This window comes from Euleptes europaea, chromosome 1 (genome assembly GCF_029931775.1).
Source record: "Euleptes europaea isolate rEulEur1 chromosome 1, rEulEur1.hap1, whole genome shotgun sequence".
NCBI lineage: Eukaryota > Metazoa > Chordata > Lepidosauria > Squamata > Sphaerodactylidae > Euleptes > Euleptes europaea.
The window spans coordinates 127,090,681-127,106,683 of NC_079312.1; the positions used below are offsets into that span (position 1 = coordinate 127,090,681).

General features: G+C 47.0%; 1 protein-coding gene across 1 annotated transcript in view; it reads left to right on the forward strand.

Annotated features, from left to right (window-relative positions):
- UNC13D (unc-13 homolog D) overlaps window positions 1-16,003 on the forward strand; it is a 64,124-nt gene that overhangs the window by 38,963 nt on the left and 9,158 nt on the right. Inside the window, exons 20-24 of the mRNA XM_056862128.1 lie at window positions 449-569; window positions 1,309-1,452; window positions 8,540-8,641; window positions 9,728-9,934; window positions 15,267-15,335. Of these exons, the coding sequence (XP_056718106.1) occupies window positions 449-569; window positions 1,309-1,452; window positions 8,540-8,641; window positions 9,728-9,934; window positions 15,267-15,335 (643 nt within the window). The remainder of the gene's footprint in view (window positions 1-448; window positions 570-1,308; window positions 1,453-8,539; window positions 8,642-9,727; window positions 9,935-15,266; window positions 15,336-16,003) is intronic.

Below are 16,003 nucleotides of genomic sequence, written 5' to 3' on the forward strand. Positions count from 1 at the left end.
GTAGCTGGCTCAAGGTTGACTCAGCTTTTCATCCTTCCGAGGTCGGTAAAATGAATCCCCAGCTTGCTGGGGGTAAAGGAAAGATGACTGGGGAAGGCACTGGCAAACCACCCCGTAAACAAAGTGTCTCGTAAACGTCCGGATGTAACGTCACCCCATGGGTCAGGAATGACCTGGTGCTTGCACAGGGTGCTACTTTTACCTTTTTAAAGCCCCTACTTGTTTCGCTGTATAAACTTCATCAGGGGGATCAGAGTTCCTTTGTGCCAAACCTTTCCACGGTAATTGAGTTATTGAGTCAATCTGTGGAGCAAAACCAGACTGGAACCACTGAGTTGGTACAAATGGAAGGCTCTCAGTGCAGGCCTGCATGAGGTTGATTCAGTAGGCTCCCATCCTTGAATCTGCCTTGTTATGTAGGAGTTGTTGTATGTTACTTTATCTCCAGTGAAACACCTCTTGAACTGATGAATTTCCACCAGTGGTTTAAGGAAGCCATCCCCAAATGGCTCCAGAAGACATACACAATTGGCCTGGAAAGGACTCAGAGAGCTGTACAGGTGGATCAGGTAAGGGATCACCAGTAACAAAAGGGATCAGTTGTTCTTGGCTCTCAATTATCTTCACATTCTTTTTTTCTAATTTTTTATTTTATTTTAAAAGAGGATAATCATAAAAAAGGATGGGGGGGATGGGGGTTACAGTGATACTTCACAAATCTTATCTACTGTTCAGTTATTTCGACAAAAGTATGCATGTCTACCCTGGGTGTGGATATCCCTTATGTCCTGATACATTCTAAAGTATACTATATTTACTGTCTATTTCTATATTTCTATTAAACTTGAACAATACATTTTAATAACACATTTTGATATCCTCCATATCAAACTCATAACTTATATTGTTCTCACATAAGCATAATAGAGCCTCCAGTTTGAGATAAATTCTTCTCTAGGTCTTTTATTTACTAGATTGCTTAGTTTCGCCATCACAGCATATTCTGTCAATTTTCATGCATGCATGCTTTCTGCATGGCTTTAGAAATGTTGCTCAGCAAAGATTAGCTGCTTCTGTGCCTTTATAAACTGCTGTAGATGCCCAGGGATGCTCAGAGTGTTGCAGGTGGGCTGCAAAGAGCTGATTGGACATTCTGGATGAAGTGGTTTAGGGTCAGAAATTCGGGAGTGAAAGCCCCATTTGTGTTACCTGGAGATTCCAACATGCCCAAAGACTTAAAAAAGAAACCCTACCTTTGATTAATTGTTTTGTGTGTGTGTGTGTTTTTTTCTTTCTCCTTCTGCCCAGCTGAAGCCACTGGGGGAGCTGAATAAACATAGTACATCCACTGTGGACTTATCTACCTGTTATGCTCAGATGGTCAAGACCTGGCAGCAGCTGGACTGGCCAGATCCTGAGGAGGCTTTCATGATTATGGTGAAATTTGTTGAGGTTGGTTATTTATCACATTGTAATCTTACCCCTTTCTTGAGGGAGCTCAGGACAGCATACATAAACATAAGAACATAAGAAAGGCCATGCTGGATCAGACCAAGGTCCATCAAGTCCAGCAGTCCACACAGTGGCCAACCAGGTGCCTCTAAGAAACCCACAAACAAGACAGCGGCAGTAGCATTATCCTGCTTGTGTTACCCAGCACCTAATATAATAGGCATGCTCCTCTGATCCTGGAGAGAATAGATGTGCATTATGACTAGTATCCATTTTGACTAGTAGCCATGAATACCCCTCTCCTCCATGAACATGTCCACTCCCCTCTTAAAGCCTTCCAAGTCGGCAGCCATCACCACATCTTGGAGCAGGGAGTTCCACAATGTAACTATGGTAGAGATGGGTTCTCCCATCTCTATTTAATCATCACAACAACCCTGACAAGAAGATCAGAATGAGGGAGTGTGACTGGCCCAAAATTCACTCTGAGTGAGCTTTGAATCGATGTCTCCCAGATCAAATCACTGCACCTCACTAGCTCTCCAAAGTGTGGGTGGCATTAAATTGAGGAATGGTTATGTGCAGAAATCAGGCCTGTGTTTCAGACTATCCGTGGCAAAGATTAGGAAGGATTTCTTTTCTCCTATGGTTGCTGGAAGGAATGGAGTCCTATTATCATGGGTGCGGTAGAACACAGGCGGGACGGTGCTGCTGCAGTTGTCTTGTTTGTGGGCTCCCTAGAGGCACCTGGTTGGCCACTGTGTGCAGTGCCGGATTTACGTATAAGCTAAACAAGCTATAGCTTAGGGCCCCACTCTCTTGGGCCCCCAAAAAGAATTTAAAGGGGAAAAAAACCTGGATGTACATTTCCAAAATATAAGATAAAAAACAAATAAAATAAAACCTACTTAAAGCAACAGTGTTTTGTGTTGTGTAGGTCAATAAATTACCATATAGCATATATTCAACACAAAAAACAGCAACAATTTGTTGTTGACAAAGAACAGCTGGACATATAAAGGGCCCCATTACCTTCAATAGCTTAGGGCCTCATCAAACCTAAATCCGGCCCTGACTGTGTGAACAGACTATGTAAAGGCCGTAAAAAGACTTAGTAAGTAGAGGGGATCTGTGCGAACTGCAATGACTTGGTCACTCAGTGCAGCTTCCAGAACCAGCCAGTAGACTCTTATGGCCTTTTCTTTGTATTTCTGCTTCCACACACCAGTTCCATGAACGCCAACTTTCCCCAAAAAAAGATTTTGGCGGTTAACGCATGACCGATTTGGTCTCCTTCTCCCCCCCTAATGTAGCGGTTTTCCAGTGGTCACACACACGCTGTCCCCTCTCTGCGGATCAAATCTACCACGAGCGCGATTTACTTGCGTGTTTTCCAAGACCCGTCTTATCGCGAAATACAGATCACAATCGAGATAAATCCGGTTGTTTCGTCATGCGTGTGCTTCCGGGTTGATATTCCATTAGTCCTTGCCGCCCAAGACTGCGTGTGTGCGTGCGTGCCAGCGTGTGCGTGTGTGTGATAATCACCCGGCCAAACGCAACCGGGAGTGATTTTTTTTTGTTAGCGCCTGGCCGCCCTAAAGAGGGGTGTGTGTGTGAAATTCCCCGTGAAAGAGAGGAGGGGGCTCCTCCGGTAGATCAGCCACCCGCTGACACCAGGCCCCGTGTACGCCTCGCGCCGAGGCCGCGCCTCTCCCTCACAGGCTCACTCCCCTCAGGGGCTCAAAACCGCCCCTCCCCTGGCCAGGAAAGCAAGCAGGTGACGCCGCTAAGCCTGACAACACGGGCCAAGCGTCCGCTCATCTCTCGCGGCACCCGCCGAGCCGCTGCTCAGCTGCCCGGCGGACTCAGCGTTCCCCGCTCTAGCCGCGCCTGCCCCGAGCTTCCGAGCCTCCTGCCGCCTCAAAAATGGAGATGGCGCAGCTGCGGGCCGGAGAGCTCTGCTTTTTGCTGCAGGGCAGGAGAAAAACTAACGTCCTGAAGTGAGTTGCATTGGTATACCGGCATATAATTCTAGGGGGGAGAAGGAAAAAAAGGAAGACGCCAAGGACGCACAATCACGTGACTGTGATGTAATGACGTCGGTAGCGACGGAGCACTCCCCGAATATCCCACGTTATCCCATGTCCCAAACGCATGGAGCATCGGGTGGTGCACATAGTGTGGGATGGGAGACGGACGTTCGTTTACTGTTATGATCCCAGATTAAAATAGTGTGAGATGAGAGAGAGATTAACCGGTGACATCTTGCCCATGCGTTAATGGCCTTTGTGTGGAACACCTCCCCCCAGTGGTATATAAACAAAGAATGCAGTTGTCAGGTAGTTTATATTTAAACACACACACTTTGTCATGGCAGAACTTGTGTTATTGGACTTTAGAGTGTGACCAACCTTACCTGTTAAGGCTACAAGGCTTTGTCTTCTCATTTCTGAGGTACCAGATATGGCCAAAGCTGGAGAATGAAAAGGATTTCCCCTTTTTCTAATGTATGCAACCTAGTTTACTTGAGGCACTTATGGAACTTAAAAAGGTAAAGGTAACAGTCCCCTGTGCGAGCACCGGGTCATTCCTGACCCATGGGGTGACGTCACATCCCAACGTTTACTAGGCAGACTTTTTTGTTTGTTTACGGGGTGGTTTGCCAGTGCCTTCCCCAGTCATCTTCCCTTTACCCCCAGCAAGCTGGGTTCTCATTTTACCGACCTCGGAAGGATGGAAGGCTGAGTCAACCTTGAGCCGGCTACCTGAAACCGACTTCTTTTGGGATCGAACTCAGGTCGTGAGCAGAGCTTGGACTGCAGTACTGCAGCTTACCACTCTGCGCCATGGGGCTCTTAAGGAACCAAAAAGCTGACAAAATGCAACTTGGAGGCCATGCTTCCATGTGGAGTGGGGGAAATACCATGATTCCTGTGGCAAGCTGGTGCATGTAAATGGCTTGCCAAATGGAGGAGAGGAGCCACTGAAAGCTATCTTTACACAGCAGCCATTTTATATACAACAGATTTTATTCTACTCCTTCCAGCAGCTTGGGGCACAGGGCACCTTGATCCCTCTTGCTCTTGTAGTCCACTATAATATTCTGAACATTATGAACTACTGGTAATATGATAAGTAGGGTTGCCAACCTCCAGATGGTAGCTGGAGATCTCTCGCTATTACAACTGATCTGCAGCCAATAGAGATCAGTTCACCTAGAGAAAATGGCCGCTTTGGCAATTGGACTCTGTGGCATTGAAGTCCCTCGCCTCCCCAAACCCCGCCTTCCTCAGGCTCTGCACCCAAAATCTCCAGGTATTTCCCAACCCAAAGCTGCCAACCCTACTGATAAGGGTACAGGATCTGAAAACGAAAGAGGATTCTTAAGTCTCTTCCAGCCTTGCAGTTGCAGAAGAGAGATTGCTGTTATAGGCCCTACAGCAAGTATGAATCAGATCTGGGACAACTGTCCCTTAAATTGTTCCTGCCCATGGGGGTGGCTCAAGATATCTCTTTAGGCAAGGTAAACTGTTGCACCCAGGGAGCATGCTTCAGATCACCGGACTAGGGTTGCCAACTTCCAGGTACTAACTGGAGATCTCTATCCAGCCAATAGAGATCAGTTCCCCTAGAGAAAATGGCCGCTTTGGCAATTAGACTCTATGGCATTGAAGTCCCTCCCCTCCCCAAACCCCGCCTTCCTCAGGCTCTGCCCCAAAAACCTCCTGCTGGGGGCGAAGAGGAACCTGGCAACCCTACACCGAACTGAACACTGATTAGTTACCCTTAACATAGGCCTGGTTTACATGTGCCCAAGATGGAATGTATTACTTTGTACTGTGGGTGATGGATTCCAGCAATGAATGTTCCTGTGCATACAAAACTCCATTAATTTTTTTTTTAAAACCCTTACACAGCAGGGAGAAAACTTCTTCCCACTCCACCCCCATCCTTTGCTCATAAGGTGATATTTCTATTTGCAGAAAGTTTTCTTTTAAACATAGAAGGGAGTTCCAAAATGTGAAGCTTCTGCAGTCTGAAATGGAACAGTCCATTTGACTCCCTTATTCCCATCACAGTCTCCTGCATGGGTAAATCAGGCCTCTGTCAAGGTGGATAAAGGGCAAAAACATGCACTTTTGTACTGGTAGTGTTGGGGTTTGTTAAGAGGCCCCAATGAATCGTGATTGCGGTTAGAAAGAATTCAGGTCAAGCACACGATAAAACAGTCAAAGACTTGTTTCTTAATCAAACAAAAATCCTTTACTGTACTAAAAATCAGGAAGGGTAACATGGAGTAAAACAAATAACAATCTTTCTATCTAGTTCCCTATAAAACTTGCTATAGATTCTAGCAGGTACTATGGCTTAAAATCCCTTTGTCTGTGTCCCAGCTCAGGAGAGCTAAGACCAGGCATCTTGCTTCTGTGAGATTCAAAAGGTAACTGACACATCCTGCTCCAAAGTTTCACACCTTTAACAAAAGGACAGGATAATAAAACAATTCTGACTCCGTGCCTTCCTGCACGTTTGCAATGGCGATTCTCTAGCCAATAGAATACTTACATCTGTCATTTACATCATCATCTTGAGACTATCTAAACCACTGGTTCCCAACTGGGGGTCCGCGAGAACTAAATTAAGGTCCGTGAAACAAAGTTATAAACCCATAATAAATTAATATTTTCAATTAAAAGTTCTCTATTATAAAAATATATATTCAAATATTATTCTAAGTTTAATGTTTAACTAACAGTTATGATTAAAGTTTATTTTCAAATTCTCAGAATTTTTATTTTGAACCTTGGGGTCCCTGCACCGAACAAAAAAGTCCTAGTGGTCCCTGGTCAAAAAAAGGTTGGGAACCACAGATCTAAACTATTGATGTAAACAAGTTAACCCTTTAACTGCCCTGGCAGAAATGGAACTCGCACTGAATCCCTAACAGGTAGGAGGGTTACCACCCTTCAGGGTAGGGCCTGGAGGTCTCCCAGAGTTACAGCTCATCTCTAGACTACAGAGCGGATGTTTTGGAGGGTGGACTCTATGGTATTGTACCCCACTGAGGTCCCTGTTCTCCCCAGGCCCCATCCCCAAATTTCCAGGAGTTCCCCAGCCTGGATCTCGCAACCCTACCCCCTCGTCCCCTGCAAAACTCCAGGTGGTGGCTGGAGATCTCTCACTATTACTGATTTCCAGGCAATAGAAATCAGTTCCCCTGGAAGAAATGGCCACTTTGGCAATCGGACTCCATGGCATTGAAGTCCCTCTCCAAACCCCGCCCTCCTCAGACCCAACTCTCAAAATCTCCAGGTATTTTCCAGTCCGGAGCTGGCAACCCTAGGGCGACCTGTCAACCCTACTATGGCATTATACCCCTCCGAGGTCCCTCCCCAACCCTAGCCCTCCCTAGGCTCCCCATCAAATTTCCAGGAATTTCCCAGTCTGGAGTTGGCAACCCTGCCTGGTAGACAGTTGGCAAGTGTAAGAAGATAAGTTATTCGAGACAGAGAGTCAGGAAATTATTTTAAAAGTTTTGGTAGGGAGAAGGAGTTAAGGTTGACTGGAGAATGGAAAATGTTAATGAAATCCGAATTAGCCCCTGGGAATGTGTAAGAAAAGGGGGTGGGCTGAATGGTTGGTGGGAAGTATGGGGAAAGAGGGGATTTCAAGCAGATTGCTTGCTGGGAGGGGTAGGAAAATAAGAGAGGAGGCTTTGGAAAGAGTGGGGTACTGGAAAGTTTTGAAATGATTAAAAAGAGAAATCGGTTCTTGTAGGCTATCCGGGCTGTGTGACCATGGTCTTGGTATTTTCTTTCCTGACATTTCGCCAGCAGGCATCTTCAGAGGAGTAACACTGAAGGACAGTGTCTCTCAGTGTCTTCAGTGTCCTTCAGTGTTACTCCTCTGAAGATGCCTGCCACAGCTGCTGGCGAAACGTCAGGAAAGAAAATACCAAGACCACGGCCACACAGCCCGGATAGCCTACAAGAACCGATGATCTCGGACCAGGAAAGCCTTCGACAATAAAAAGAGAAACTCCTTTAGTCCTCCTCTTTTCTCAGTTTCCTTCCTCATTACCCTATAAAGGACTCTGAAGAAGGGGGCCTCTCCTACTAGAGGAAGCAGTTCAGTTGGGAGCTGCTCCTCAGCCATCACCAGGGCATTTTCTATTTGAAATAAAGTTGGAGAGGAGAAGGGATCCTCCCTCTCTGGCTGCCATTTTGGGCTTTGCTTTCCGTCAGCAGCCAGAAAGAGGAGTTGCAGCTCTGAAATGGCTCCTGGCTGCTAAGAAGAAGCATGCTGAAAGTGTGTGTGTGAGAGACCGCACCTCTGGAAGTCTGGGTGATTGGTGTCCCAGGACGTTTGTTTGTGCTGCCTTATGGTACAGTCCGCTCTGCCTCACCTGCAGGAGGAAAAAGGAGGCAACCAAGTCTCCTTGTGAAATGTGAAGATGAAGCCTGCCTGTGTCATAGGCCTTTTACGCATGGCTGTTTCTCTTGCCATCACCCCTCCGATGACGTTGGGCCTTTATGTTGATTATGCATGCCATTTCCGACCGTCAGAGGCCGCCTCGCTCTCCCCCTGCCTTTCCCCACGTTTTCCTGCATTTTCAAATTCAAAATAAAATAGTTCACAGTGGGTAGCCGTGTTTGTCTGCAGTAGTAGAAAAGGGCAAGAGTCCAGTAGCACCTTAAAGACTAACACAAATATTTTCTGGTAGGGTATGAGCTTTCGTGAGCCACAGCTCACTTCTTCAGATACTCATACTTCACTTCTTCAGAAAGCTCATACCCTACCAGAAAATATTTTTGTTAGTCTTTAAGGTGCTACTGGACTCTTGCCCTTTTCTACTAAAATAAAATAGGTCTCTGAAAACATGGGCAAAGTGCAGGGGGAGAGCAAGGCAACCTCTGATGGTGGGAAAGGGCATGCATAATCAAAACGAAGACCTCAAGTCGACAGAGAGGTGGCGGCGAGGGAAACAGCCATGCATAAAAGGCCATAGATTGCCAAGAGCCTGCACTTCCCAAGATCACATGATACTTGGTACCTTAAGCTTTCGTTCTTCTGGGCTATTTAGGACATGTGTAGGATTGCTCTGATGTACTGCCGGCTGATCAAGGCAAGAGCAGAAGAATTGTCATCGTCAAGCCAGCGTGAGGAGGGAGAAGCAGCAAACCGGGTAAGTGGTAGAGCCAGATCCTGGTTTCCACACCGGGCCAGGCTTGCGTGGTTTTTCCCGTTGCTGATGCAGCTGCTGGATAAAGTGCAGCGGCAACAGGGCTTCCATATGTCAGGTTTCCCCACAGTTTCCTTGTCCCTTGGCAGCAGCCATCGTCACCCTGGGTCACTGCTTAGCTTCTGAACTGACGAGGTCAGGCTAGCTGTTACTACTATATGGTATCAAATATGATCAGAAAATAAACCGATTGTGTCAACTGAAGTGTTCTGGCACCTTCCTCTCAATAGCAAGTTTGGATTAAAGGTGTTGGAAGTGCAAAGAATTGTCCAGGCGAGTGCAGAAACTCCTTATTCCTATGAAGTTTAATGAAAACTTTCCCTGGCACCTGCAGTGCATTCCTTTGGTTTGTCACACTAGATTGGGATGTTCTTCCATTCTGCCATGCAGATTAGCTTTGCAGGAGACTCAAAGGCTCAATTTTTAGGAGACAAAGATTTTGTTCTAACTGTGCTCGCATGTGTGTGAAGTGCCGTCAAGTCACAGCTGACTTATGCCGACCCCATAGGGTTTTCAAGGCAAGAGATGTTCAGAGGTGGTTTGCCATTGCCTGCCTCCGCTTGGGCTGAGAGAGTTCTGAGAGAACTGTGAATGGCCCAAGGTCACCCAGCTTCATGTGGAGGATTGGGGAATCAAACACAGTTCACCAGATTAGAGTCCTCCGCTGTTAACCACCACATCACACTGGCTCTCATGCTTGTATAGTTCCTATTATATGTTTCAACCCTTTCCAGAGAAAGGGAGATTGTAGTTAAAAAGGTTAACTTTCCATCCAGCCATAGAGCTGGACAATGTCATCAGGAGGGGACAGCTTTGTTCCAGGCGTAGTGCCGTATATCACTTGGGAAAAGTCAGGCCAATCGCAGCTCCCTTACCGATATGTCTGTATGTTGTACGTTCATTTTGGATGTGGGATTGGCTTCTAAACAGAAAGAAGTAAAAGATCCAGCCACTCAACCTTCTGGAGGACATGAACTCTTTTATCGGTTTAACAGCTTCTTTTGTCCCCCACCCCCACCCCACCTCTAGCTCTGCGTTGTAGTGAACAATATTGAGCAGCTTCGCATGATCATCCTGAAGTTGCCCTCGCAGCTGGACTGGGCCCGTCTGAAGCAGCGGATAGGAGATGTCGTTGCCCCAGAACAGATCCAGAACACCTTGCACCATCAGCTTCAGTCCACGGTTGAATGCCTCAACAACGAGATCCGAGGCGTGGTGCAGACCCTGGCCACCAAGGTAACCACAGAGCCTTGGCATTCTGTTTTTTACTTCATCTAATAGTCAACAGTGTGGGAGGGGCTGTCGCGGTTCGGGCAGTTAAGTGCCTACGCCAGAGGTGGGGAACCTCCGGCCCGCAGGCCGGATCCGGCCCGCGACATCATTGGTGGTGGCCCGCAGACTCTCCTGCAGAAGCCGCCGCCATTGCTGCCACTGGAGCGGGCGCAGATGGCCGGGCGAGTGGGGAACAGAAGCCAAGCGCCCACACTCAGCATAGCCGGCGGCTTCTCCAGCGCCCTCAGGGCCAGTGCGAGCGGAGGGGCGTGGCTGGCGGGTGGGCGCGAAGGAGACTCTGCCCCACCCCGCTCGCCTCTCACAAGCCTGAAGCTGTGCTCCACCGTCACATCCCCCCCTCGCAAGTGGGTAGGAAGGAGCCCCCCCTCGGGTCAGGCCGGCCGGTGGGAGATCCCCCCCTGGGCGGGGGGCTTAGGGGCCTGGGCAAGGCAGGCAGGCAGAGAGGGGCGCTGGGCTGGGCTCCCTCCCTCCTTCCCTCCGTGCCAGACGTTCCTCCTCTGAAAGGGGTGGGTGGAGGAAGTGGCGGCAAGGCCCAGCCAGGCGGGGGATCCTCCTCCTGCTGCTCGCTCCAGGCACGTGGGAGGTGGCGGGGCCCAGCCTGGCTCGGCCAGGCCCACAGGCTAAGGGTGCGGCGGTCGGGCTGGTGGCTGGCGAGCCGCAGGGCAGGAAGTCGGGCGGGCGGAGGCTCAGGCACCTCCCTCCCCCTCCCTTGCTGGCGGTGGGCCTGGCTGGGAGGGGCAGCTGTCAGCAGGGCAGGATGCTGAGTCTCCGCAGAAAGGGAAGGGTCTCCCGACGCCCCATGCGCTGCGGGCTGTTCAGCGTGCGCCCCCTTCTCTGCTGAGGGGGGGGAGGTGGGGGGCCGTGTGTGTGTGTGTGTGTGTGTGTGTGTTTGGAAAAAGCAGGAAGGCTTTTTCTGTCTCTGGCCATTCATGCACGGGAGGTTTTGCCTTAGATTTGCCGCTCTCCGATGCACATTTCCCCCATCCAAATTCTCAAAACTCATCAAGCCCCCATGCAGAGTTTTGAGAATTTGGAGGGGGGGGAATGTGCATCTGGAGAGCAGCAAATCCAAGGCAAAACCTCCCGTGCATGAATGGCCAGAGACAGAAAAAGCCTTCCCGCTTTTTCCAAACACACACACACGGCCCCCCAGCCTCCCCCCCCTCAGCAGAGAAGTGGGGGCGCGCTCGCGCATAACAGCCCACAGCTCACGGGGCACCGGGAGACCCTTCCCTTCCCGTGGAGGCTCGGCGTCCTGCCCCACTGACAGCTGCCCTCTCCCAGCCTCTTTCTGTCTCCCTCCGTCCTTTTCTTTCCCTACTTTTCATTTCTTTTTCTCCCTTGCTCCATTTCTTGCTCTCCCTCTCTCTCTCCCTCTCTCCCTTCTTTCCCTCTTTCCGGTGGCTTCTCCAGCACCCTCGGGTGGAGGGGCGTGCAGTCCTATCCCACCTTTGAACTGCCCACAAGCCACCCTCCAAACACCTTTCCATTTGTCTTGATATGTAGAGAGAAAACAGTAAGGAACTAGGGTTGCCAATCTCCAGGTACTAGCTGGAAATCTGCTATGACAAGTGATCTCCAGCCAATAGAGATCAGTTCCCCTGGATAAAATGGCCACTTTGGCAATTGGACTCTATGGCACTGAAGTCCCTCCCCAAACCCCGTCCTGCTCAGGCGCCACACAAAAAACCTCCCACTCATGGCGAAGAGGAACTTGGCAACCCTAGCCTCCCCCCCCCGCCCCCCCGCGGGGAGATCAATGTCCGGTATGGCCCCCGATTGATATTATAAATATGCAAATAGCCCTTGATAGGAAAAAGGTTCCCCACCCCTGGCCTACACTCTTAGAAAGGACCCCTTCCTGAGAAGGAATATGTTATCTTATTCAGCGAGACACCACTAGACCGGAATCAACGGTTCCCAGAAACTTGTTAAGGTCTCTAGGACATCTTTTGAACACGCCAATAAATTTATAAACAAGGAACTTCCTTCTAGATTTATTTCACATAAAATATATATATGCATGTGAATATTTACACACTCTCAAAATATGTCATAAAGTACAATCATTATGATTCTTTTACATGCTTATTTATGTTAATGTAAGCAAGCAGTTTCAAATAATCTTTATAAACAATTTCTCTATGTTTCATAACATTTCTCTCTTTGAGAGTCTAAACCTTTTAACTTGTATTTCTAGATTCATTTAGAATATTACAATTACAGAATCTTGTAAAACATGGTTAGTGTATAATCATTGCAGAAAGCCTGTCAAAACATGATTAATATAATAGGAGAGAAAATATGATTAATATAATGGAAAAAGACCTGTTATAGTTAAGAGCATCTTAATCCAGAGTACCTGAAATATAAAACATAAGTTGTAGTAAATTGAGTACTACCTTATATTATTTCTAAATCTCTCCAACTCATATGCTTAGCTTAGATTTGTAAAGGTCCTAACTCATGTTTAAGATATTTATATATTTCAGTATGTGTTAACTTATCCAATGCTGTGTGCAGAGGATAAGATATTATAAGCTTCGTATTCTATATTTATGTTTATAAACTTCTGATCATTGTTAAGATCAGGAATGCTTCATACATGCTGAAGGTATGTGTGTTTCTTAACAGTCAGCAATGCAGAGCTTATGTGTTATGTATAATTCATTATGTGTAAGCTTAAGGCTATATTAATATTCTTATGGAAGACTCAGTTATTCTCTGGCTTTGCCAATCTCAGGGAATATATTTGCTTGACTAAGAGTCTCCATAAGTAAGCCTAATAGGTTTTGTATATGTTTTATGTAAGCATTACTTTATATGTTCTTTAAGCTTTATTACAGAGAACAGAGATTCTCCTCTTTCCCCAGGAACATCTCTGGCCTCTTATTCTGAGTGTAGAAGCTTCCCCTTTTATGTTGGGAAACCTCTGACTCTTTACCCTGAGAGAGTTCTCTGGTTGCTTTGAGAAATCTCTAAGAGCATCTAAGAATCCTGTTTCTGGTTCTGAAAACTGGAGGAACCAGTCCTGTAACTTGGGTTTCACAACTTCCATGTTTCTCAAGGAAAGTCAAGTCAGACTATTTAGATCATTCAGTGAGAACCCATCAATTCCTGCTAGAATTAATGAGATGTCAGTATTTCCAAATATGGAACTGATCCAATACTCTTAGACCCCACAGTAAGGTTAGTAGGAATGCTAAGAGCCTCCATCATATTGAATAGTCTACCAGCAATCATTTCAGATATCCAGCCTTAGCAGGTCATCTTGAAATGAATCTCTCTTAAGGAGAGTCTTTCCCATTCTCACAAAGAACTTGTGAAATGGCATAATTCCATATCACGCAAGATATGGAATAATAGAATGAAATAATAGAAATGAGTTATGGCCAGACAGACTTGCTGCCCTCTCTGTAACTCATTTCTTGTGTCTCAGGCAAGAGACAAGGAAAGCTTAGTTTTACATCTTTGCAGATGTTTGGGAGAGTGAGGTCAGTTAGCATAAGCTAACTTCCATCAACCCTCTGCCTTCTGGCTGTTTGATGCTTCCTTTTATTCTCTCAGAGAAGTGGTTATCTGAACTAAGCTGAGAGGCCAGAAGCTTCTGTCCAGGGTGGCTGAATTGGTCACTCTTGATAGTGGCCTTGTCACTTCCACCTGGTCTGTGGAGAAAGCTTTACTATGTATGTGGCATTAAGTCACCAAGTTCACAAGTGCAAGGTCACCATCTGTTGTAATGCTTATTTCTTCTTTACTCTGTATCTATCAGAGAGACCAAAATCCCCAGGCTGAGATGACCTTCTCATTAATGCTGAGAAGAACACCCTGGATAAGCAATGCTGATATTTTCTAGACTCAACCATTAAATGAGCAGCATTACATATCTTAACCTTGTAGCCGTGCTTTAGTCAGCATGAACTTTACCCCACTTTACTGCATCAGTTCTGTTCAGAAAAGCCTCAAAATGCTTTTACTCATATGGATTCATAAGGAAATCACATGTTCAGGCTTTATTTATTGCTCAAGCCCATGACAGGGCATGGCTGAAAATGGTCAAATGTTATCAACCAATGAGATCACCTTTATATTAGTACCTTCAAATGTTATGCCTCTGCATGAACGGCCGGCTGGGAGTGCCAGGTACACATGAACTCATGAAGCTGCCTTATACGGAATCAGACCCTTGGTCCATCCAAGTCAGTATTGTCTGCTCAGACTGGCAGCGGCTCTCCAGGGTCTCAGGTAGTGGTCTTTCACATTACCTACTTGCCTAGTCCCTTTAACTGGAGATGGTGGGGGTTGAACCTGGGACTTTCTGCATGCCAAGCAGATGCTCTACCCCTGAGCCATAGCCCCTCCCCAGGTAGATGGGAAGGTCAGGCGCACGTATCTTTTCAAGTGCATAACATCATGTAGCTCTCAGTCCAGTCCATGGTTATGTTATACATGTGAATCAAAAGCTGCAAGAATTTGGATCAAAGGCTGCAAGAATATCTCTTAAGGTCATTCTTAACTGGGGTTGCAGTCCCTTGGACCACATTATTTCTTGAAAAAGTATGACGGAGCTAGGGCTAAAGACCGATGTGGAGTTCTATCTTAGCAAGGTACCTTGGCAGAATGTGGCACAGGGCAATAGAAATTGGGAGTCAAACCCGGTGGCCACTGGAGGTGGGCAGCTGCTTTGGGGGATATAGAGCAGGACAAAGTTTTTAAATTGGAAGGATCTTTTTCACTCCTTCTATCTGGGATGGTCGTCCTCTTCCACCGAGCGTGCAGCTTCGGGAGGGATGCACATGGAGCAGTGAGGGAGGGAGGGGACACCCGCCTAGCTAGCCAGCCAGATCAGCCAAATCAACCCTGGCGATCAATGGGGTGACAGATGTTGCAGCCAGATCGCCCTCACATCCATTGGAAGGAACTTTTCTCAGCAATGGTTGATACGTTGGCTGGCAGGAGGAAGCATAATCTTTTTTTCCTGGAAAAACATTGTTATGTATTGTCTGGATTGTATTTAGTTTCAATGGAACTCGGGTGGAGCAGGGTTGTATCTCTGAGCATTAAGGTGTACAAAAAGATTGGTAGCATGAATCGAGAATTCCTTCGTTCTCATCTTGGCTCAGACACTCAGTTGTGGTCTTGACCCTTCTCCCATGGATTATGCTGGCCAAACCAACTAGATGGTTTTAAAGATCACTAAGGTAATGCATGTGAACTGTATGCATTTATATAACATCTATCCTAAGTCTCAATAATCACGTGTGTGTTTTGACAGCTGGAAGCCGGGATTTCCAGACACATTCAAGAGCTGTCAACCTGTAGTGACTCCAAAGACCCAGAAGATGTGAGTTTTGGGATAAAATTGGCTTGAGGTAACGTTTTGCTTCTCTGCTCATCACCCGTGCACTGCCAATGTAGTAATGGAAGAGTAGCAAGTCCCAGATGAATCGCAGGAAGCCACAACAGAAACCAGTGGAATACTCTTGGCCCCACTATGTCTTCCCAACTGCTGTCAAAATAACATTCAAGTTCTCTTTTTGCTCTGGACTACATGTCAGGCCATCTTATGGGTTTTTTTTGTGAAGATGTAAAGTGGAAAGTCCACAATGCCAGTCTGAACTTGCTAGAATAAATGTGGGCACTTAAGCTTATGTTTGAAATATGAAATTGCACTGATATGTAATTGTACTTTAATTTAGGGATTCCAGTCTCCAGGTGGGACCTGGGGATTCACTGTAGTTACAGACAGCAGAGATCAGTTCTCCTAGAGAAAATGGATGCTTTGGAGAGTGAACTCCATGACATTGTACCCCACTGAGGTCCCTGTCTTCCCCAGGTTCCACCCCCAAATCCCCAGGGATTTCCCAACATGGATATTGCAATCCTACCTCCCCCCCAATCCCCTGCCAGTGGCTGGTGGGATCTGGCAGCCCTACTTTGATTCATAGCATTTAGTATTAATAATGATGATGCGGACCTGAGGCTGGACTTCCCTGGTTTGATCTATAAAAA